Genomic DNA, 22,162 nt, shown 5'->3' with positions numbered 1-22,162 from the left:
AGCGCTGCTAGCAGCCAACCCTCCTGCAACCTTGCTGCTGTCATCGATTTCCACCGAGCTCTGCTGTGGCTCCGGGCGAACGAATCCACCGAGGCGGCTCTACTCTAGCATGCCGCCCTTGTGACTCGTACCGCCGGCTCGCGGCGCTCGGGGCGGGGTTCTCGAGAAGAAGCGAGGTGGGCGTGTGTGCGTGTGCTTGCTTGAGTGCTTCTGCTCCTTGCCGGCGAGGAAGCGATGCGAGACACTCGCGACTCCTCGTCGCCATGGTCGTCGGGATCGTCGCTTCGTACCGACCCCCTGGGTCTGGGGCCGTCCGGGGAGCACGTCTGGGGCCCAAGGCCCGTGTGGGGCAGATAACATGCGCCTGTTTGGCCTAGCTGTGTGCATGTTCAGCATCCAGCGGCCCCGGAGCAGAGGAGGCCAACTCCTGCAGCATGACGAGAGGGCATGGAAACAACTCGGCAATGGGCCCCAGTGCTGCGTGCCTCACTCAGGTTTGTGCGTGGCGCGGGTGCCGTCGGTGTGCCGGGCGCGAGTTGATAACCCCCTATGGCTAGCGCTCTGCTGCTCTGCATGCATCATGACGACTGGCTCTGCTGCTGGCTGCGTGCTCCTCTGCGGCTGTGGCCTGCTTGATCGGACCTTGCACCTGATGAATGCGGGGTTAGTGCAGCAGGCTAGCAGTCATGTGGTCCGGCAAAGGCTACTCGGTGATGGACATGCGACTAACTCGTCATATTCGATGCCAGAGCCGACCGAGTGAGCCACCACGGCCACTACGAGGGCTCGCTCGCAGCATCCTTCCGGCGCAAGCAAGCTGCATGCAAAAGCAGTACATAGGTGGAGACGATGCATCACACGCGGGGCTGCCTCCCCTCCCCAATGACCATGCCAATAGCGAACCCCGACTCGAATGCGCCGTTCGCCAGCCCACAAACGCTCTTTATCAACGCCAACGTCGTCGGATGGCCGCCAGGGGTGTATTCCGTGCTCGTGCTGGGCGGGCGCGTGGCCATCGTGAGCCGCGGGCTCGTGGTCCCAGAAACGGACATGCAGGTGGTGGATGTGCGAGGGGCATGGATTGCGCCGGTGAGTAGCTAGCTGCCTGCAGACAACGACCTCGCTCACACCCCCCTCAGAGCCTAGTAGACTGGCATACACATTTCACCTCGGCCGCCGTCCACGCCCGCCGGCTCAGCCTGACGGGCTACCCCTCTGCCGCGGTCGCGCTCAAGGTGGTCAACGTCGCGCTCCGGAGCCCAGAGTACGACGAGTGCGGCACGTTTGTCGCGGTCGGTATCCGGCCAGGCGCGTGGGCCGACGCGGCGATCCTGAACCGGTCGACCCTAGACGCAATGTGCAGCACCAAGCCCGTGGCGCTCTACTTCACCGACGGGCGGTGCGTCGCCAACACGCGCATGCTGCGGCTCGGCGGGTTCGGCCACGATACCCATCCACACGGGTACTGCTCGCGCGCGGACGCGGCGGCGCTCTCGGCGCGCCTGATGGAGATTGCGGACCCGTACGTTGTCGATAACTGGGTCGGCGACCTCGCTGCCCATGTTGCCGCTTTGGGCATCACGCAGATTGTCGACTTTGAGATGGCCGACAACGAGGATGACTGGAAGCGCAGATGCGGCCCAAAACAGTTTAGCGTGCGTTGAGAGTACGAGCAAGCGAGCAAGCGAGCAGCATACATAGCCGCGCAGCAGCTGACATTGACGATGACAACAGACACTGCGGGTGAAATGCACCATCTCGCCGGAGTACCTCGATGAGGCGATACAAAAGCGGCACTCCGCGAATGAACCCATCGAGGGCACGCACGGCCTGATTACCGTCGGGCCTTTCCACCTCGTCGCCGACGGCACGCTGGCCCACATGACGGCGTACTGCAAGCAGCCATACTCCAATACGACGTCGCGCGGCAAGCTATACCATCCTCCAGATGCTATCGGCACACTGTGTACGAAGGCAACCGAAGCAGGGCTGCAGGTCGCCGTCCACGCGGCGGGGGACGAAGCGCTGCGCATCGTCGTCGACCAGCTGGACGCGACCGACCCTTTGCCAGGGAGCACGATCGAGCATCCAGCGCTGGTCGACGCACTCGAGGTGCCGCGCGCCGCGGCGTTGGGACTCGCTGCCAGCGTATCCCCAACGCGCATGGTGCACGACGCGCCGATTGCCCACGCGCTCTGGAGGGGCAGGGAAGGCCGAACATGGCCCTACCGGTCGCTGCAGAGCGCGCGCCTGCCGCTCCGCTTCGGGTCCGGCGAGCCCGAGGTGCCCATCCAGCCGTGGGTCGCCATGGCGTGCGCGATGAGCCGCGCAAGCTACCAGCCACAAGAATGTCTCACGGGCGCCGAAGCCTTCGCGGCCAGCACGTGGAACGGGCGTGGACACGTCTCGGAGGGCGAGCGCGCCGACCTCATCCTCATAGATGCCGACCCGCTGGGGGCCGGCGCCGAGGAGATGCGCGCCGTCAAAGTGCTCGGCACTATGCTGGGCGGAAATTGGACGCATCGCGTCAAGGAGCTGTAGTCGGGGGGCGGCGAGGTGGAGTTGTAAAACATGTATGATAGTGGCGAGCAGAATTGGCGAGCAGAATCGGCCGAGCCTAGCGGCAGCCTTGAGAACGCTGCTACTGCTGCTGCTGCTGCTGCTGCTGCTGGTTGTACCACCTCGCCACTCCACACATCGGCGCTCGCGGCCCGAAGGGTTGTAACGTGTGACGACGCCGGTGCCACCAGCGTCATCGCATTGAGACTCATGCCCGTCGATCCCACGCTAGGCGATAAGGCCTCGCACCAACATTGCGGCGATTACAACATTCCCCGCTGGCATCGATTCGTCGCCCCGGTCGCGGGGCGCGCTGGGATGCCGCCTGTAACCGCTGCAGGCTACAGGAGGATAACGTCGATGTCGGGGTGGTCGTGGATCGCCTCTCGCACATGGTAGTCTGGGTCGCCGGCGTCGTGGTGAGTGTAGACTGTGTCGAGGATCTGGCGGGTTAGCTGAGGCTTGGTACTCAAACCCACAGTGTTGGCCACGTCCGAGTGATCAAGCTGCCCCACCGAGCTCGTACACAACGGCAGTAGGTCCCTCAGCGCCGCCCGCTGCTTGGCATCACGGGTGGCACAGGCTGCCAGCAGCACCGGCCAAAGCCACCCGCTCAACCCTGTCCCGTCGACGGCTGCTTCGGACAGCAGCTCTAGGATCGCCGTAACAGCGCCGCTGAGGTCCGCCGATGCTGTGGAGAACCCCTGTGCCTTGTGGATGACGAGAATGAGGATCGCCAGGCGCCAGATTTGCTGCGTGTCAGCGCGCCCACATCGCGACAACCTACCCCGCCATACTGGATCCTCCGTGGGTCCTGCCGCGCCGCGAGTCGCACCGGCCAAATATGCTCCAGCTCCATCCTTAGTGTCGCCGCCTCGTGCTCTAGCTGGTCTTTGACCACGTCGGACTGCTGCTGCTCGCTCGCCGCCTGCCGCTGGGAAACAAGCGACACGGCGTTGGCGAGGCACAGGACCAGCACGCGGGGCATGCCGAGCATCGACTCGAAGAAGTCTGGCATCGAGGGCGCGAGGTCGAGCTGGAGGGCGCGCGACTGAAGAAGCCAGGCGTGTCGTGGGCCAGGCATGATCTGGATCGGGAGCGACCCGTCGGTCAGGCTCGCTAGGTGGTCAGCTAGGCGCGCTGGCACGATAGCTCACCGAAGACACTGAGCGCAGCGTTAAAGTCCGCGCTCAGAGCGATAGGCAGCGGATGCAGGATCTCCTTGCGCGGCCCCGAGAAGCCCATAGCAGGCGGCGCGACGCCCAGCACCCACCCCGTACCGCCGCGACTGATCGCCCACTCGGTAGTCGCGCGGAGCTGGCCGCGCCATTTCCCGGGCGTGCGGTCGAGCATCTGGCTCAGCAGGAGCGTGACGTTCGTCGCGGCCAATCGGCCAGTCGCGGGTGCGGCTGCAGCCTCAGACCGCACCTTGTGCATGTACTCGAGCTGGAGGACGTTGAAGTGCCCGTGCGGGAGGGACAGCGGCTGGCCCAGCGAGCCCGCGAAGAACGCAGCCGCGGAGCACGCGAGCCGCGCGTCCGGGTCCACGTCGACCGCGTCGAAGGACCGCCGGAGCGTCGAGAGGAGGTATTGGAGCAGGCTGTGCGCTGGGGACTCGGGCGGCACGGGGAGCTGGGTCGCGATCAGCGGTCGTGGGGTGGTCGGACCTACCTTGGAGAGAATGTTGTCCGCGAGTGATGGCCGCCGGTGGCTTGCGTCAGCGTGCTCGCGACCACAAACGGCATACCTCAGCATGCGCTGGCTCTTCAGCTCGGCGTCAAGTAGGCCGACGACCATGCGGTCGATTATCTCCTTGCGGTACTGCGCGGCCAGGTAGGGCTGGTACAGCTCGTGTGCGATGGGCGCCGGGGACGGGCTTCGCCGGCGCGGGGTAAGGACAACGAGTTGCGGGTCGGGCTGATGCAAGCTGCTGCTTTGGAGGGGATACTCGCACTCTCTCCCCTTTCGCCGTGCGCAGTTCGAGCACCGCGGCTGTGTCCAGTCAGCTCTGCGTTGCGACGAAGCAACCCACCTTGGCCTCATCACATTTCACCTTGCGCTGCCGGCAGGTGAAGCACCCCGTGAATGTGCGCTGGCGTGGGCGGCGGGACGGCCCGGCGAGTGAGCTCGGTTCTGGGTCCGCGCTGCTCATGACTGTGAAGAGTGTGGAGAGTGAGTGGACAACGACAAGACGAGACGCGGTGGGGCTGAGGACGGGGGTTGAGGGTGAGGGGGGGGAGATTGTTCGGCTTGTCGGCTCGTGGCGGCTATCTCCGTTTAACCGGCAATTGCCGCGGCGACGAGGGCGAGATGCAACAACAAGATGCAAGCAACCTCGACAACTGCTTTCCATTCATTCTGACTGCCTAAACAACTATTGACCTCTGCCCAAGACTCCCCAGAGCATCCCCAGACGGACGTTGGCCCGCCACTTCCTCATCCACCCACCCCAATTGCCAGCTCCACACTTTACTACTTCTTCGGCACCGAGTTCGAGTTGTCGGCGCACGTCCACGGCCCGTTGGTCGCCTTGGCATTGATGATCTGCTTGATCGAGCTGTACGTGCCCGACACGATGATCGTGCAGGCGAAGAGCACCATGGTAAGGTAGACGATCGCGGTGGCGAGCTTGGGCTTGCGCTCGGCCCACGGCCTGCGGCGCCACTCGTCGTGCCACCACATGATGGGGAAGGGGAGGAGCGTGCCGGGCGTGGAGCAGGTGGCGCCGATGAAGCTGACGATGACGCTGAAGATGGGGATGGCCGAGGCGAACAAGTACCCGAGGAGCGTGGAGACAAAGTTGATGCTCAGCCACACGATGTAGTGCTTCTTGGTCGGGTGGGTGAGGTCGTACGTCCCGAAGAGGATGCGCACGAAGAGAAACTTGGCGATGATGTGGGTCCAGATACAGAGGGACACGAGGAGCGCAGGCAGGACGAGGCCGTACGAGATGCGCTTCGTGAGCGGACCTGCTGATCCAAGACTAGGCGACGAGACGTACTGCCCGCAGTAGTAGTAGAAGAGCGTGCCGATGACGAGGTAGATGACGCACATGAGCCCCTGCGACGCGAGCATCACGCGCTGGTACTTGCGCGGCTCCTTCATCTCGCACAGGACGGAGAAGAAGGTCGGCGTGGCAGAGTAGCTGAAGATGATGGTCGTGATGGACGAGATGCATTGGGTGAATGAGGGCTGGGAGGTGTCAGCATTGCCTGCGTTGCCTTGCGTCGCTTGTCTGGCGCTTCACTCACGTTGGCAAAGATACGCAGGTCCTTGTCCCACGGACCGGTGCGCGGCGCCGCCGCGGGGCGGTCCTGGATCCCAACGGCGATAGTGACGACGAGCAGCCCGACCGAGATGGACACGACGCCGACCCACGCGAGCCAGGATACCTTGTGCAGCGTGCGGATGGAGGACAGCAAGAAGCCCACGACGGCAGCGACGGCGATGAAGACGGCCGTGCAGGCGCCGTGCACCGTGATGGCGTTGAGGCAGGCTGAGGCGTTAGCTTGCCCACACTAACCGCCAGTAGCGACTTACTAGCGATCGAGACGAGGAAACTCGCAATGGCCGAGATCTTGCCTATGCAGAACTGGAACGCCATGATATCGCGCCCGGCTGGGCCCCAGACGAGGTAGAGCGCGTCCGCGACCGAGTAGCATTCGGGGTGGCGGCGCTTGAAGGGGCCGATGTAGCTGACCGCGACTGGGCGGCGTCAGCTCGTGGTCCACAACGGTGCAGCACAGCGCCGCAAGCCACTCACAGGTCATCATCGCACACAGGCCGATAATGAGCACGTACCCCGGCACCAGGCCGACGCTGTGGAACACGCCAGGAATAGCGAGCACGCCGACGCCGAGGTTCGCCTTGGTCATGATCATGAAGGCGCCCCATGCCGTGAGCGAGCGGTACTCTTTCGCCTGGTCGTCGAGCTCGCCGAACACGCCGTCCCGGTCAGGCAGCGCCTCGGCCGCGGCGTGCTTCTCGTCGCCTGCGGGCTCGATGGCGGTGGTGTAGATGTCCTTGGCGTCCGTCGGGTTGGACTCGGAGGTTGGCGTGTCGTTGTCGCGTTTGGGCTCCATGTTGTGGTGTCTGTCTCTCGGTCGTTCGGGAGGGGCTTCCGATGCAGCCAAGCTACTCCCGGCGACCTTTATCTCCTCGTCCCCGGTGGGCACCGCGCACAGACAGTCCGATATCGAGGAGTCGCGTGAGCGTTTGCCGCGAGCAACATGCTATCGCGTGAAGTTGAGCAGAGGAGACATCCGTACGAGAGATTAGTGAACAGCTCAACCTCGGCGAGGTGACATATCTTGCCGAGATGGAGCAAAAGGTGCAATCATGCCGAGGTGGCCCCGCTGCCGAGTGGCAGGGAATGTGGCAGGGAGATTGTGCGGGAGACAAGCGAGGCACCTACCTCGGCATGGCCCTGAGGCCTTCGGCAAGGTTGTCAATGGGCCGGTACTCGTGTTTCGACAGCTCCTTGTACGACGATACACGCTCGATACACGACGATAAGCACCCCGGCGAGCTCCACATCCCTCCCAGACGACAGGATGTCTCCGCGTTGCCAACTACGCCGAGCCTTGGCGACCCCGCGAGGTCGGGATCGGGCCGCGGTGGGCCAAGTGGGGAACACAGAACGGGGTATAAGGCCCCACGCCGACGCCGGAGCCCACGCCACCGCCAGCAGCCATGACTATCGCACCGGCACCACCACAGACACTCCTCACGAACGCCAACGTCGTCGGATACCCCCGCGGGCCATACTCCCTCCTCATTGAGGCCGGGGTCGTAGTCACCATCACGCAGGGCTTGATCGTGCCCGAGCGTGGGGCGGAGGTCCTCGACGTGCGCGGAGGGTGGGTCGCGCCAGTAAGCCCCTCGCCTCCTTCTTCCTGTCTCTCCCTGACAACCCAGTCCCTCATCGACTGGCACACGCACTTCACGAAGACGGCGATCAACGCGCGCCGGCTCAGCCTGGCGTCGCATGCGACCGCGTCTGAGGTGCTCCGCGCCGTAGGGCGCGCATTGGACGAGCACGACGGCGCGTGTTTCGTCGGGACGACAGTGCGCGCCGGTCTGCCCGACGCCGCACTCCTCAACCGCGCCGCCCTCGATGCCATGTCGCCCCAGAAGCCGCTCGTGCTCTTCTTCTTCGGGAACCACAGCTGCGTCGCTAACTCGGCCGCGCTTGCGCTCGTCGGTCTCGACCCGGCCGACGGGCTCCTGGTAGAGGGGGACGCGTTCGCGCTGAGCATCAAGCTTGGTGAGATGGCCGACGTCGACGAGGTGGACGCGTGGGTTGGGGAGTTGGCGAGGGACGTCGCCGCGCTCGGCGTAACGGAGGTTGTCGACCTCGAGATGGCGGCCAACGTGGGGCCGTGGCAGCGCCGCTGTGCCAAGGGCTTTGATGTGAGTCGCGTGGGCCTTCAGTCGAGCTGATGGAAGGCACTTCGCGTACATATCGGATTCTACGCTCAACACCTCGACGACGCCATCGGGCGGGGATACCACACTGGCGAAGCAGTCCCCGGTACCAACGACCTAGTCTCCGTCGGCCCATTCAAGATCATCACGGACGGCGCGCTGTCGTCCATGACGGCGTACTGCAAGGCGCCGTACACGAACACGTGTAACCGCGGAGCACTCAACTACACCCCGGCGGAGATCGACGAGCTGTGCCTCAAGGCCACGGCGTCGGGGCTGCGGCTGGCTGTCCACGCGATCGGGGACGAGGCGCTGTCGCTTGTCCTCGACGCGCTGGAGCGGCACGCAAGCCTCGGGTACCCGCCACTTGGCGGCAGCACGATCGAGCACGCGATGCTCGTCGACGCGCCGGAAGTGCCGCGCTTCGCGAGGCTCGGCCTGACCGCCAGTGTACAGCCGCGGCACCTCGTCGAGGACATCCAGCTCGCACACGCGCGCTGGGCAGGACGCGAGCACCTGTCGTTCCCCTACCGCACCCTGCTGAAAGCGGGGATCAGGCTGCGCTTCGGCAGCGACACGCCCGTGAGCCCCATCCAGCCGTGGGAGGCGATGGCGTGCGCCATGTCGCGTGAGGGATTCGGCGAGGTGTACGAGCCGCAGGAGAGGCTGGGCGCCGCGCAGGCCTTCGCGGCGAGCACGTGGAGTGGACGGGTAGAGCTGCGCGAGCGCGAGCGCGCAGACTTGATCATCGTCGATGCGGATCCGTTGACCCTCGACGCCGAGGGGATGCGCCGCGTCAAGGTGTACGCTACTATGCTGGGCGGGCGGTGGACGTACCCCCCCAAGGCGCTGCGATAGAATGCATGTTTGTGTGTACTTGGCCTCGCCACCGTTCCCGCTGGGAGGGTAGCGAGGTCAGTTGCCCAGGATGTGTGTGTATCTTGTCATCGAGCTCGGCCGACCGGGCGCAGCCCAGCGTGCTGGAGCAGCTTTGCCTTCGCGCGCGCTCGCAGACGGCGCGACATGTGCAGGAGTACCGCGAGCGGCTCGTCGTCTGCATTGGAGATGATCGCGTCGAGGATGGAGGGGTACGCGGTGCTGTCTAGCCAAATGGCCGAAACAGAGGGGCACCAGGTGCCTCGGAGTTGCCGTCCTGGAGCATCATTAACCGTTGCCGACACGCAACACGGCCGAGACACTCGGTAACCCGAGGCGAGTGTCGGCTCGAGCCCTGCTGTCGCTGCTCTCCGCTGCACTTCCGTCCTGTTAGTTGTCCGATGTCGTGCGCGCGCGGTAGATGAAGCCTTGTTGACAAGCCAGTGTGATGGAGCTCCTCCAGCTCTCGTCGGTCATGTCCGAAGTCTCTTGGCACAACGCCGAACACCGCCATTCTTCGGCCACCTGACATCAGCCAGTCCACGACCACCACGACCTTCAGCTATCGGGCCCCGTGGAGGACCGGCTGGGGCAGCGACGACTTAGCCTGACCATACCACAACTACATAGAGCTTACTGCTGCTCGACTGCGCGCGTCGTCTCTCTCGTTCTCACACACCCCACATCCCCACCATGACCCGCGACACCGTGTGCCGCATCGCCGCGTTCAGCGGGTACACCGGCGACAAGTTGTGCGTAGCCTACCAGTGACGCCGCTGACGCCAGCTCGGCGCTCAAGGAGCAGGCCGAGGGCAGCCGCGCGCCGATCCTGTTTGGCGACTACCTGGCCGAGATGGTGCGTGCGCGGGGATGGGGCCGGCGGGGCCGGCGGGCTGACACGGCGTCGTAGAACATTGCCTGGCAGGCCCTCGCGATCAAGGCCGACCCGACCTCCGGCTACGAGGCCATCTTCCTCCAGCACCTGCGTACCGCGGCCAAGACGATCGCAAAGAACAAGCAGAAGGTGTTGACTAATGCCGGCGCGCTGAACCCCAAGGGGCTGGCGGAGGCCGTGGCTGCGCTGCTGAAGGAGGAGGGCGTGAGCCTGAAGGTATGTGCCGTGTTCCTTCCCCCGCTTCCGCCGCACAAGCCTCGCTGACGCTCGGCCCGCAGGTAGCCTACGTCCAAGGCGACAACATCCTGTCCCGCCTGCCCGAGCTCGCCGCGGCCGGGGAGACGTTCCACCACCTCGAGAGCGACGACAGGCACCTGCGCGACTGGAAGCTGAAAGACCGCATCCTTAGCGCGAACGCGTACGTCGGCGCGCGCGGCGTTCGTGCTGCCCTGGAGGCGGGCGCAGATGTGGTCATCACGGGGCGTGTCACCGACGCGAGCCCCGTCATTGCGGCCGCTGCTTGGTGGCATGGGTGGGGGTGGGACGAGTATGATAAGCTTGCTGGCGGGTTGTTGGCGGGGCACTGTATTGTGAGTGCGCGCCGAGGTCGTGCGAAGCGCGGCTAGTGGCGAAGGGAGGCAGAGCACAGGCTAACCCGCCGCAGGAGTGCGGCGCGTACGTGACCGGTGGCAACTCGTCCGGCTTCCTGGCCTACAAGGACGAGTACTACGACATCGTGATGGGCATCGCGGAGATTGAGGCAAGCGGGGAGTTTGTGATCACGAAGCGTGAGTCGCGAGCGTAGCGAGCGGCGTAGCTGCGGGCGCCTCGAGCCACCTACCTCCCAGTCCCATACACCAGTCCTGACCCACGCAGAACCCCCGCGCCCGGGGCAGTGGAACGGCGTAGTCAACGACGTGACGGTGCGCTCGCAGATCCTGTACGAGATCCAAGGCAACGTGTACCTCAACCCCGATGTGCAGGCGCTGCTCGACACCATGAGCGTGCGCAACGAGGGCGTCGACCGCGTGCGCGTCGCTGGCGTGCGGGGCATCGCGCCGCCCGAGACTACCAAGATTGCCATCTGCGCCATGGCGGGGTATCAGGCCGAGGCGGTGGTGTATGCTTGCGGGCTGGATGTGGAGGGTGAGTGAGCCGAGGTGGCGACGTCGTGTAAACTGCTCGCGCTTGACCGCCGCCGTCGACCTCCTCGTTCTGCGGCCAGCTCGCTCCGCTCGCTGACGCGCCGCAGAGAAATTCGACACGCTCAAGCTCCAAATCACGCACTCCCTCGGCGGCGCAGACGCCATAAAGGCCCGCTTCACAACGTTCGACATGACACAGTACGGCGTCGCGGCCAAGGACGCGGAGACAGAAGCGGCAAGCACGGCAATGCTGCGCATCTTCGCGCAGGCGGAGGATCTTGACGCGTTCGGGCCGGCGAGGAGCTTGAAGACGATGATTAATCCCGAGGGGTTGGGCCATTTCCCCGGCTTCCACTTCCCGCTGACCTTTGGCAGTGAGTCTGACACGCGCTTCAGCTCGTGACGCTGGCTCGCCGCTGACGCGGCTCGCTGCAGACATGACACCCGTCCCGTACATCGAGTACTGGCCCGGCCGGGTACGCCAGGCCCACCTCCCCCTGACCGTGGGCTTTGTCGGGTCGTCGGACACGCTCACCGTGCCCGCCGTGGGGAGCGACAAGACGCTGCCGGTGCAAAAGTCGGACGATTACGAGCCGGCGCGCGCGTTGGTCGCGTCCGAGTGGGGCAGCACGACGCGCGGGCCGATTGGGTTGATTGTGCATGCTCGGTCGGGGGACAAGGGCGGGAGTGAGTAGGCCGAGAGGGAGAGGGGGAGAGGGAGCAAGCTCGCTAACCCTCGCTTCCTTGCGCAGACGCCAACGTCGGCTTCTTCGTCCGCCACGAAGACGAGTACCCGTGGCTCCAGGCGCTCCTGTCCAAGCCCGAGCTCATCCGCCTCATGGGCAAAGAGTACGTCGGGAACCGTATCGAGCGCGTCGAGCTGCCTGGCCTCAAGGCGGTCCACTTTGTCATCCACGACTACCTCGGCAAGGGCGTAAGCTCGACGTGGCGCCTCGACTCGCTCGCAAAGGGCGTGGCAGAGTACCTCCGCAGCAAGTATGTCGACCTGCCTGACCGTTTCTTGGTTCGCGGAAAGATCTGGTAAAGAGAAAGTCAGAAGAATCAGAAGTTGGTGTCTCCACGCTGTCGCGCTTCATGTATGAAAGCTTCATGCTTCATATGCTACAATGTTGTTGATGGTTGTCTACAATGCTTTCTTGCTTGTCGTATCGTCCGCGGCCATACTAACCGCGTGTCTTGTCTCGTCTACAGTACCACGATTCATCCTCACCTCCCCGCTGCCACCTGCTTCAGGAAGTCGCCAAACCTGTGCACACACTCGCCGCCCGACACGACGAGCTCGACCGAATGCGCCACCGTGTCGCGGAACGGCTGGCGCGTATGCGAGTCGACGGCCTCGAACGGCGCGCGGGCCAACGCGTCCTTCACATTGGCGGGCAGAGTCTGCAGCCACTCGTGGAGATCCGCAATCACCCTGTGGGCACTCGCAAAGTCGTCCGTGGTGTCGCGGATGCAGACTTCGCCCACCATACGGAGGCGGCCGTACACGTAGCTTGGGATCGTGTTGCGCAGCGCCGCGTTGGCCACCTCTATCTGCTCCAGAACGCGACCGTGGCCACTCGGGTGGTTGACAATCGCCTTGACGTCGGCCGGGGCAAACGGGACCTGGTTGTAGGGGTTGATGAATAGACCATGCTTGGCCTGGATCATTCCCACAACCTCCTCAATGTCCCAGAAATACTCGTCACTCGTGATGAGCAGCTTGCCCTCGCGTTCGACCTCCTCATAGCTTGACCCATAGGCAATAGTCGTTGTGTTTTTGAACCTGACCTTGACAACGTCCTTGGCGAGGACGTGGGGTATGGCCGAGTGGCTGTTGTAGATAAAGAGGTGGTGCAGCACCACACAGCTCTCGTCGTTGGCAACCACAATCTGGTTCTGGAGGTGCCAGTGTACGCGGCTCGAGTTGGCGACTTCGACCAGCGCAAGGCACACAGGCATGGGGCCAAAGTCAGAGTGAATCCAGCCTCTGCCCGCACTGCGCATGTACCCAGCCGATGTCGAGCTGCCCGCTGCCATGTAGATGCCTTCGCCATACGCAGCGCCGGTGCTCATCATCGGAGTCTTGCTCGCGACCTTGAGGTTCTGTCGCAGAATGTTGTGCCAGTTGCTGAGTCCCGAGCCGTGGAAGGCAAAGAAGCTACCGTGCTCGGCGCGCAGCTTGGCAAACTTTTCCGCGTGCTGTCGGGTCGAAGTGTGAATGTGGAACTGGTGCGGCGTCTTCATAACCTCGATGTGGTGCTCTGGCTCCACTGAGACGATGTGCGCGCGGTTGGTAGCAAATAGCCACGCCGCAACACGAGCAGCAGATGGAGCGGCCTCGTCGAGCAGCGCCTTGCGACCTTCCCCAGCCTGGTTAAGGGTCTCGGCTGCCGGGATTGAGTTGAGCACTTTAACGATGCTGGCCGGAGTGAAGGGAGTGTCGTCATGGTCGACTGGCATGGGAACTGGCGAGACTTGCTGACGGGCGGTGTCAACACACGCAGCTGTCGCGAACGTGACGAGCAGATCCGCGACGGCCGGGTCGACGTCGAAGAGGCTGAGGTCGGCACCAAGGCCCAGAGTCTCGAGCTGGTAGGCGCACAGCTGCTTGCCGCAAATGGTTGGCTTGACTCCTGGGTGGGTGAACTCGGCGTCGCACATCATGCAGTAGTTGCCAGAGTTGTAGAGGCGGTCCTTGAGAGTCAGGCAGAGGTCAGAGAGGAAGCTCTCGCCGCGGTTGTGCCAGCGCGCGCTGAAGAAGTTGAGTGCTGTCTGACACAGCTGGAGTCCCATGGGGAAGCCTGGCGTCGAGCGGAGCGTCGAGGTTGAGATACCACCGGCCTCGACCTCTCCATGGCGGACGCTGATGACTGGAATTGGACAGGTGCGGCGGTAGCCTCACAATGGAGATGTTGATGACGACATTGCTGCCGCTCTGGTGAATCTCGACGCCCGTATTCTCGAGCATCGCTTGAGCGGCATGGATATCGTCGTCGAGGCCGCCCTGTCCGACGATGGCCAGAGGGGCCTCGAGGTGGCCGCCGTCGGCGTCGCCAAAGCTGTGCTGCGAGAAGCCGTCGGCATTGTCGTCGTCAAAGTCGTATTCGTCGTCACTCTGGTCGTTCTCGTCGGCACTCTGGGCCGCGTGGGTCGGACCACTGTTCGGCGTGGCAAGGTACTGGACACTGTTGTCCTCCTCCTCGTCATCGTCATCGCCAATGAAGAAGTCCTCGTCATACTCGACTTCTTCATTCTCCTCGTCGCTGGAGGCGAGGTTGATAGCTGTGGCCGAGCTGCTACCGGCTTGTGGAGGCGCGACAACCCTCTGCCTCTGCGATGGTGGGTGGTTGTGCGAGGTGGGCGAGACGCGCTTGTTGGGGCTGGATGGCCACATTTTGGGGTTGATGATGAGAGAGTTGACAATGCCGAAGTGGTGGTCGGGCTGTTCAACGAGTCAGAGGGGGAGAGAGGGTGAGAGCGGGGAAGGAAGACACACTCACCTCAACCTCCACCTGGGGCGTCGGGGGAATGGCCTGTGCCTGTCGGCAGCGATCACCTCGTGTTGGAGGCTCGCACGACGAGCACGCCTTTTTGGGGTGAGGGAGGGTGTGGTGATCGCGGCTCGAGAGACTACAGTATCGGGTGTAAGCTCGTGTGCAGCTGCGTGTCGTCTCACTCACGTTGGCCGACGAAGCTGCCTTGTGGGCAGTGGGCAGAGTGGGCAGCCGGTCTGCTGCAGTGTCGGGTGCTAGGCGCGAGGGCTCCTATGCAATGAGAAGCGCCGAGGAGCGCAATTGATGAGGTGTCCCGCGAACAACTAGTCGAGGTGCTGAGAGAAGAGGAAGAGAAAGTGGAAAAGCCAAAAGTCGAGTTGAATCAAGTAGAGTGCAGTTAGTCGAGCCGTGGCCGCCGTCGAATCCGACCAAATCCAGTGCCAGTGCCTGGGTGGCAAAACTGGCAAGTACCTGTCACAATGTTTCACACCCTCGCCCTCGTTCCTCCATCACCGCGCGACGGAATTGCACATGCCCAAAGCGATACATGGCCCCAAGAGGAGACGTCGACTCGACCAAGGAACAGGTATGCACTCGGTGCTGCTCAACCTCGCTCGGCGGCAGCCGCCGCGAGGAGGGCTGCCGAGTCCCTGGCTGAAATGAGTGCCCAGGGTGGTCGACCTCCACTTTGGCTTCCTCGGCGGATATCGGCGCACAGGCCGCTCAGATCTCGCACCGCCGCGGCGACGGCGGCGACGCCGTGACGCCGTCAACGATGGTGAAGGGCACTGTCGTCGAACTTGTCTCTGTCGTCGTCCAGTGCACCACGCCGCATGTCCCTCGCTGCCCCGCTTCAGTCTTGCACGACACTCACCGAGGCTGGCCATTCGCCAGGAACGGCCGTCGGAGCCGACCACCCAGGCAACGTTGGTGACGGCGGTTGACTCGACTTTGTCTCTTCACCGTCGCCGTGCGGTGGTTCAACTCGTTCTTGCCCACTCTTGCTTCAACGACAACGCCGAGCTTAAGTGTTCACATGAACAGCCCAGGCTCCCCCGTCCAAGACCGTGCCGCTCCCTCGCCCACCGTAGTCTGAAAGAGACCGAGGGAAGGCAGCACCATTGCGCCAGCCATTGGCGCCGATGGCGGAGGGCGCCCGGTCGTTGTCACTCCGGAGCAACGGCTGCATGCACCAATGGTGCTCACACTGCCCTGCCGACGAGCTGCTGACGAACGTCGCCTCAGCGTTCGCCACCGCCGCCGCCGCCGCCGAAGCCGGCTAAGCCAAGCGTTCAAATGGCTGACATGACGGCACTGAAACCAGGCACGACACCAGTGACAGACTCACTCACCCAGACTTTTGACACAAACAACCGAGTTCTCACTCAACCTCGCTCTTGACATTGCACACTCACTCTCACTCAACAATGACAGACATTGAAATGGCCTCCAGCGCCGTGATAGACCACACGGCGCATCCACACATCATGGACGCCATCATCGCCCACGCGACAATCCCGGCCCTCGCGCGCCTACGAGCAACCTCGCGCGAGTTTCACGACCGTATCAACCGACTGCTACTGCACCATGTCAGTCTACATGAATGGCCCCTTGGCCGAAGGAAGAAGGAGCTCGGCTTCACCACCCCGGCGCACATAACTTTCCCCGGTGCAGACACTCACCCCCGCCTGCCGTTCGCGCCCGGCGCCGTCGAAATCCTCGACGTCATCACCCCGCCCAAGCCCATGCCAACGACAAAGGTCGTCGACCAGTTCACGAGACTGAAGACCCTTCGGCGGATACGCAACGACGCCGTTGTGACCACGGGCACCAACATCTTCCGGCCCAACGCCACCTCCGTCGACCTCCTCTCCCTCGACAGCGTGCCGAACCGGGACACCCTCAACATCCGCCTCCCGCCCGGAGTGGAGCGGTACGTTTTCCACATGAAATGGGACGAGATGGGCCCCAGTGCGCTCTGGACGACCATCAACATGCGGAGCGCGCTCCGCATCGTCGACTGGGTGCTCGTGCTGCACCCGACGAATCCAGGCAACATGCCGCCAGCGCCAGCACCAGACTTCTTCACCTTCCTCGACGTCATGACAGAGGCCATCACCATCGTCGAGCGCGGCGGGAGCGTGACAGTCGTCGGCGTCGAGCGCGTTTCCCCGGCCCAGATGCCAAACAACACGCTCGAGGGGCGCGGTACGGCGGCGTACGAACCCCTTCGTGAAAACCTCAGAGCCCACTTCCTCGACCATACCCCCGACCCGGCCCTTGTACGCGCTGCAGTTGACGCGATCCGCTTTGTGCCGTACGACGAATGGCTGGAGGAACTGGGAGACAGGAAGGAGGCGGAGGGGCTGTGGCCTGAGGATACGAATGGCGCGTGAAGTGCAACTTGAGCTGAAGCTAAATGTTCTGTAACGTTATCAATGACGTGGGTGGCGCACCACCACCCTTTTTGTGTGCATTACCCGCAGAAGTGATTCCCATTTGTCCACTGCCCACTCACTCACAACAGCACTCAACATGACTTACACCGAACAAACCCTCAGCACTGTCGCAATAGACTACACCGCGCACCCACACATCATCGATGCCATCATCGCATTCTCATCGACCCCCGTGCTTACCAAGTTGCGGTGTACCTCACGCGAGCTTCGGGACCGCATCGACCGCAAGATGTTCCACCACGTCGCACTACTCGAGTGGAGGAAGCCCAACCAACGAACATCCGAGTCGAAGAAGCTCTTTCAACGGCCGTCGATCCGGGAGCTCCGAGTCACCTCGGCTGGGCTAACGACGTACGCTGGCCCCGAATCCCTCTCCACACGGTACCCGCTCGTCCCTTCCGCCGTGGAGATTCTCGACATTGTGCACCCTATTCGTGCAGACAGTTTCGACTTTGACAAGCTCACATCGGTCCACACCGTGCGGCGTATGAACTACGCCGTGTGCTCAGTTGGCACAGGCAGCTACAAGACACCGCACACTCTCGTCGACTTCTGCTATCTGTATCCGCACGCCCGAAACGACATGAGGCCCATCCCCCTGCTCCCGCGAGCCAGTCGCTACGTGCTCCATCTGAAATGGGAGGAGTCGGACACGATGGCGCTCTGGAATTTCTTTAATCTGGGGCACATGGATACGATAACCGAGTTTGTCCTCGTTCTCCACCCAAACCCCGCTGAGGACGGCAGCCGAGCCGTCATGGCTGAGAACTACGGTCTGATAGACCTGGTCACTCAAACAATTCCGGTGATGGAACGCGGGGGCGAAGTGACGATTGTTGGGCTGGAGCGTGTGGTTCCTCAACAGCTTCGACTCCACATCGACGCTGGGGACGAGCCTGGTATTGAGGCATACGAGCCTTTCAGGGAGAATCTCGTCGACCATCTCATCAACCAAGCGGACCACTTCATCCAAGGCACCGACGAGGCACACCATCGACAGAGCATTCTCCAGCGCATTCACTTTGTTCCGCTTGAAGGGTGGCTCGAAGGCCTGGGGAATCGGAAGGAGTTGGAAGGCGTGTGGCCCTCGTGTGCAGACGATGAGTTTGTGAGTGTGCAGGTCTTCGACGCTGACAATGGGCAGAAGTACCCCCAGTTTCTCCGTTGAATCAACATCGCTGGTGCGACAAGCCTTCATGGCGCCTGCTATGACGGCTGTCATATTACTGTATGGCTGCATGTCAGACTCAACAGCGCACAAGAGACCCACCGCAATTCCGTCCCCTGGGACACGGCCTAGTGCACACCTTGTCCCCGCCTAGTCAAGGTCAACCAGCACCAACGGAAGCAGACTCACAGCAGTACTGGTTGATCGCCGGGTTCGCGCACCTCCACGGCCCAGTGATTGGGCAGAAGCACACGAGGAAGCCCTTTGGGCAGCCTACTGCGCGGGCGTCGGGGGATACCGGCTCGACAGGGGCAGCGAGGGCAAATGTCGCGACGAGGGTGGTGAAGAGTGTACGGGCGAGCATGGTGCTGGGTTGGAGTTCGCGGGGAGTGTCAGAGTGGGAGAGACAGTGCACTTGTATTGATTGATCTGAGCCTCCAGTCTCGGCATGCTGCACCGTACGTGCCAAGATCGTCTCGGGTTGATCGCGTCCCGAGTGTGCACACGCGCCAGTGGATCATGACGTTGAGTGCACGTCGTGGTGGGATATGCCGACATGTCACAGGGGATTAGAGTTCAAATGCCCGTGTGTCAAGCCAAGCTTGACATTGACAGTCACGGGGGCAGTGAGCAGTGGGTCGACCACCTAACCCTGCCATCTACATGCACGCGTGCCATGCCACGACATTCATATTCTGAACTTCTGATTGTATCACACCCGGTACGGCCATCACCAAGCTAAGTGTCAGCGTCGCTACGACAGGAGACTCACGGCACACCTTGCCCTTGGGGCAAGTATTGTGAGTGCACACGTTGCCCTGTCCGCCTACCATCAGTCGTTGACCGCCGGGGACACTCACAGCAGTACTGGCTCGCCTTGGGGTTGGCGCAGCGGTACTGGCCGCTGTTGGGGCCTGCGCAGACGATCTGTCCGGCGGGACAGACGCCGCGGGCTTCGAGGGACTCTGGGTCGATGGGGGCCGCGAGGGAGGCGGTGGCGGCGAGGAGTGCGGCGATGAGGGTATGGGCGAGCTGCATGGCGGTTGTTGGTCGTGGGTGGGTTGGTGAGATGCGAGGCGAGTCCAGGGAGGTGGGGGACAGTCGTTAGTGACGGGACTGAGTTCTTGTACGCATGGCCCCGGGTCACTCCATCGCACCCGGCGAGCTTGTCGGTGTCACTGTGACGTGGTGACGCGCATGAAGGCAAGATAAGCTTGCTTTCGGGACACAAGTGTTAGTGTGCATGTGTGTGCGTGGTGGAGCTGGCGGCCTGGCGGGACGAACGAACACCGTGGCGACGCGCCGGGGAATACGAGAATAGAGTTCAACTGCCCGCTGCATGCGATGCCAAGACATTCTTTCGTCCACTCGTCGTGATTCTCTCCAACAAACTACCACGCTAGCGTGTCAGCTCCGCCAGGACGAAAGACTCACGGCACACCTTGCCCGGCGGGCAGGTGGTTCGCGTGCACGCCTTGCCTCCGCCTATGTGTCATCAGCCACCATTCGACCGGGATGCAGGCGCGACGTACAGCAGTATTGGTTCGCTTTGGGGTTGGCGCAGAACCACGAGCCCGCCGAGGGGGCCGAGCAGACTAGCCAGCCGGACGGGCAGCCCATGCGCGGCTCGAGGGCGCCGTGGTCGACTGGGGCTGCGAGGGCTGCGGTTGCCGTGATGAGCGTTGCGAAGAGGGTCCTGGGGAGCATTGTGCGTTGGAGTAAGTACCGGTGCGACCGAGTCGCCGCACCCTACATATACACTTTCGATTCGGGTGAGGTGTGCACTCTCTCCCACGACACTTCTTGGGCTGCGGTCAGCCAAGACCGTCGCCACATGACCTCGGAGACGGTTCCACCGACGGCAGAGTCATCTTTAAGATTGCTCTCGGGACACTCACTGCCAGTGTCATGAGGAACGTCGTTGGTGCAATTGGACTGGGGCCCCAGTCCACGTTGGACGTCATGAGTCCACGGGTCTGCACTATGCCCACATGTGACGGGCATTAAAAGTAAGTTAAGATGCCCGCGCCCCATGCCAAGACATCAATCATGTGCCATCCTGCTGCTATGTTTACACTGCATCCGCCTACTGGACCGCTGAACCGTCAGTGTCACCTGCTTACCACAGAACAACTCACCGCACGCCATGCCCTTGCGACACGGAACCTTGGTGACACACTTGGGGAAATCGAGGTACCAGCACAGCTTGGCCGCGACCCAGCATTTCCCCCCTGGTATTCGAAAGAGTTTACTTCATTCGCAAAGGTATACAAGCGTCCAGCGCTAATCACAGCCACTAATCAACAGGCGCCGAGATCCACACCGCCATAGGGGCCTATGTGCGCAGGGAAGCTCAACTGGAGACCGGACGTGGCGCACTTGTTGTTCTCCACACCACCGCACTGGAGCCACTTGCCGTTCGTGTTGATCCACACCTCGTTCTTGGGGTGTGTGTACTCGAAGAGGTTGAAGAACGTGCGCGGCGGGGAGGCGGCGACGATGTCGGGGCCGTTGATGACGTGCGGGGCGCGGTACCCGAGCACGTCGCCGACGTAGTCGGAGAACGCCTTGTTGCCGACGCGGGGCGAGCCGAAGAAGGCGCCGTACACCACGTTGGTGGGGAAGCGCTTCTGGAGGCTGACGGCGACCATGGTCCCGATGGCGCCGCCCTGCGAGTGCCCGACGACGGTGATCGTCTTACCCTCCGCCACACCCTTGCTCACGGCCGTGCTGATGCCGCCGATCATGTTGGCGAAGGCGTCGTAGAAGCCGCTGAAGAGCTTGAGGCCCGAAGATCCGGGGAAGTGGCCGGGCAGAGGCGACTTCTGCAGGAAGCCTCCAATGTTCTGCCAGGTGCCGATCTTGTTCTCGTCGCCCCACGCTGAGCCGGCAATGCCGACGACGATGTTGCCGCAGGTGGTTTCAGCGACGTACCCTGTAGTGTCAGTCGCAGCTCTCAGCAGTTGACTTACACAGAGGAATCTGTTTGTCGGTGTTCCCGCCGCCGCCATAGTACTTGGTGATGGGGGCATTCTTGCAGTGCTTGCAGGTCCACGCCGCACTTGGGCCGCAGTATGCGGCACTGAGCTGTTAGCACATGGCCGTGTTCTAACCGCTGAACTTACGAAGCGTGGCGCGCCATATTGACGAGCTTGTCCTTCTGCGATGAGAACAACTCGGTTGTGCCGCTGCCAGGAGAGATGGGAACGCTGACTGGAGCTGGGCAGTTGGGGGGTGGAGGCGGCGGTGGGGGATTAGGACCTTCGGGGCCGCCACCACCTCCCCCTCCGCCGCCCCCATCACCACCACCGCCGCCTCCTCCATCACCACCTCCTCCACCACCACCACCACCACCACCGCCACCGCCGTTGAAGAGCGCAGTCCAAGTGTTCACGCCGATGATGCCGTCCACGCCGAGTCCAGCGCCGGACTGGAAGTTGACCGTCGCGGTGTGAGTCGCAGGTCCAAAGTCGCCGTCGACAGTGATGCCAGCGCCGTGGCCGTTGAGCGCGCTCTGCGCAGCGGAGACAACGCCGCCCTTGTCGCCCTGGGAAACCTGGTCCACGAGCGCGCCGAGGGTCGCAGGGCCAGGGATGCCGTCCGCGTCCAGCCCAGCACCGGACTGGAAGGCGGACACGGCGCTGCTGGTCTCGGGGCCCCATACGCCGTCGACGCCGACGGGGTGGCCCTTGGCGCCGAGGAGCTGCTGGAGGGCCGTGATGCGCGCCGAGTCGGCGCCGGAGCCCGCAAAGGCGCCGCCGCCGAGCACGCCGACGCCCCGCTTGGCGAGGGAGTCGGCTGCGTCGAAGCCACGCGCCTCAAGCGCCGCGGCGGTGTCGAGACGCGGTGCGAGGTCGTCGCGGGCCACGACGACCTCGGACACGGGGGACGGGAGGGCATAGGCCCCCACCGCGAGAGTGAGGAATGGGAGGAGGAGGAGATGGCGAAGTCTCATTGTGAGTGGGTTGGTGGGTCGACTTAGCCTCGACTCAAGCCCCTTCTTATACCTTGTCGAGACCGCGACCGGTCGTGTCAACTACACAAAGTGTTTGTCACCTTGGCAAACCTTGAAACACCGCTCTGTGGTAGAGTTGGAACTGAAACTCCGTCTCCTGGAATCAAACATGACCTCCTTG

The 22,162-nt window shown here is 63.1% G+C and overlaps 10 protein-coding genes across 10 annotated transcripts; 4 read left to right on the top strand and 6 right to left on the bottom strand.

Moving 5' to 3' along the window:
- Positions 1-882: 882 nt before the first annotated feature.
- On the top strand, positions 883-8,844 carry ytcJ_2 (Putative amidohydrolase YtcJ; the record flags this gene model as incomplete). The annotated part of the gene is made up of 6 exons (XM_062771894.1): positions 883-1,089; positions 1,140-1,655; positions 1,735-2,526; positions 7,231-7,431; positions 7,477-7,971; positions 8,008-8,844. The coding sequence occupies 6 exons, from the start codon at positions 883-885 to the stop codon at positions 8,842-8,844; spliced, it is 3,048 nt and encodes a 1,015-aa protein (XP_062627876.1).
- Positions 2,697-4,602, bottom strand: LOC62_04G005363 (uncharacterized protein; the record flags this gene model as incomplete). The annotated part of the gene is made up of 6 exons (XM_062771893.1): positions 2,697-3,002; positions 3,039-3,311; positions 3,347-3,678; positions 3,717-4,191; positions 4,231-4,270; positions 4,307-4,602. The coding sequence occupies 6 exons, from the start codon at positions 4,600-4,602 to the stop codon at positions 2,901-2,903; spliced, it is 1,518 nt and encodes a 505-aa protein (XP_062627878.1). The 3' UTR covers positions 2,697-2,900.
- mtr_9 (N amino acid transport system protein) lies at positions 5,032-6,641 on the bottom strand (the record flags this gene model as incomplete). The annotated part of the gene is made up of 4 exons (XM_062771892.1): positions 5,032-5,751; positions 5,811-6,055; positions 6,100-6,264; positions 6,323-6,641. 4 exons carry the CDS (start codon positions 6,639-6,641, stop codon positions 5,032-5,034), a joined length of 1,449 nt encoding a protein of 482 aa, XP_062627877.1.
- A 676-nt stretch (positions 8,845-9,520) lies between the features above and the next one.
- On the top strand, positions 9,521-11,974 carry LOC62_04G005361 (uncharacterized protein). The gene is made up of 9 exons (XM_062771891.1): positions 9,521-9,614; positions 9,649-9,718; positions 9,773-9,973; positions 10,036-10,347; positions 10,422-10,545; positions 10,634-10,903; positions 11,010-11,276; positions 11,338-11,589; positions 11,655-11,974. The coding sequence occupies exons 1-9, from the start codon at positions 9,556-9,558 to the stop codon at positions 11,945-11,947; spliced, it is 1,848 nt and encodes a 615-aa protein (XP_062627875.1). The 5' UTR covers positions 9,521-9,555; the 3' UTR covers positions 11,948-11,974.
- Positions 11,975-12,129: 155 nt separating this feature from the next.
- On the bottom strand, positions 12,130-14,786 carry PARP8 (Poly [ADP-ribose] polymerase 8; the record flags this gene model as incomplete). Its single annotated transcript, XM_062771890.1, has 5 exons — positions 14,586-14,786; positions 14,406-14,438; positions 13,856-14,347; positions 13,826-13,832; positions 12,130-13,775 (listed from the first exon to the last, which is right to left on the bottom strand). Exons 3-5 carry the CDS (start codon positions 14,297-14,299, stop codon positions 12,130-12,132), a joined length of 2,097 nt encoding a protein of 698 aa, XP_062627874.1. The 5' UTR covers positions 14,300-14,347; positions 14,406-14,438; positions 14,586-14,786.
- A 1,100-nt stretch (positions 14,787-15,886) lies between these two features.
- Positions 15,887-16,795, top strand: LOC62_04G005359 (uncharacterized protein; the record flags this gene model as incomplete). Its single annotated transcript, XM_062771889.1, has 1 exon — positions 15,887-16,795. The coding sequence occupies one exon, from the start codon at positions 15,887-15,889 to the stop codon at positions 16,793-16,795; it is 909 nt and encodes a 302-aa protein (XP_062627873.1).
- Positions 16,796-16,837: 42 nt separating this feature from the next.
- Positions 16,838-18,206, top strand: LOC62_04G005358 (uncharacterized protein; the record flags this gene model as incomplete). The annotated part of the gene is made up of 3 exons (XM_062771888.1): positions 16,838-16,842; positions 16,961-17,966; positions 18,003-18,206. The coding sequence occupies 3 exons, from the start codon at positions 16,838-16,840 to the stop codon at positions 18,024-18,026; spliced, it is 1,035 nt and encodes a 344-aa protein (XP_062627872.1). The 3' UTR covers positions 18,027-18,206.
- Positions 18,187-19,064, bottom strand: LOC62_04G005357 (uncharacterized protein; the record flags this gene model as incomplete). Its single annotated transcript, XM_062771887.1, has 2 exons — positions 18,187-18,394; positions 18,799-19,064. The coding sequence occupies 2 exons, from the start codon at positions 19,062-19,064 to the stop codon at positions 18,187-18,189; spliced, it is 474 nt and encodes a 157-aa protein (XP_062627871.1).
- Positions 19,065-19,417: 353 nt separating this feature from the next.
- LOC62_04G005356 (uncharacterized protein) lies at positions 19,418-19,733 on the bottom strand (the record flags this gene model as incomplete). The annotated part of the gene is made up of 3 exons (XM_062771886.1): positions 19,418-19,425; positions 19,461-19,511; positions 19,559-19,733. 3 exons carry the CDS (start codon positions 19,731-19,733, stop codon positions 19,418-19,420), a joined length of 234 nt encoding a protein of 77 aa, XP_062627870.1.
- A 593-nt stretch (positions 19,734-20,326) lies between these two features.
- On the bottom strand, positions 20,327-21,981 carry lyc_0 (Autolytic lysozyme; the record flags this gene model as incomplete). The annotated part of the gene is made up of 4 exons (XM_062771885.1): positions 20,327-20,961; positions 21,089-21,108; positions 21,152-21,245; positions 21,354-21,981. 4 exons carry the CDS (start codon positions 21,979-21,981, stop codon positions 20,327-20,329), a joined length of 1,377 nt encoding a protein of 458 aa, XP_062627869.1.
- Positions 21,982-22,162: the final 181 nt, after the last annotated feature.

The sequence above is a fragment of the Vanrija pseudolonga genome, chromosome 4 (genome assembly GCF_020906515.1).
Source record: "Vanrija pseudolonga chromosome 4, complete sequence".
Lineage (NCBI taxonomy): Eukaryota > Fungi > Basidiomycota > Tremellomycetes > Trichosporonales > Trichosporonaceae > Vanrija > Vanrija pseudolonga.
The sequence above is the reverse complement of the archived record's forward strand: the minus strand, read 5'-3'. Positions and strand labels throughout refer to the sequence as shown.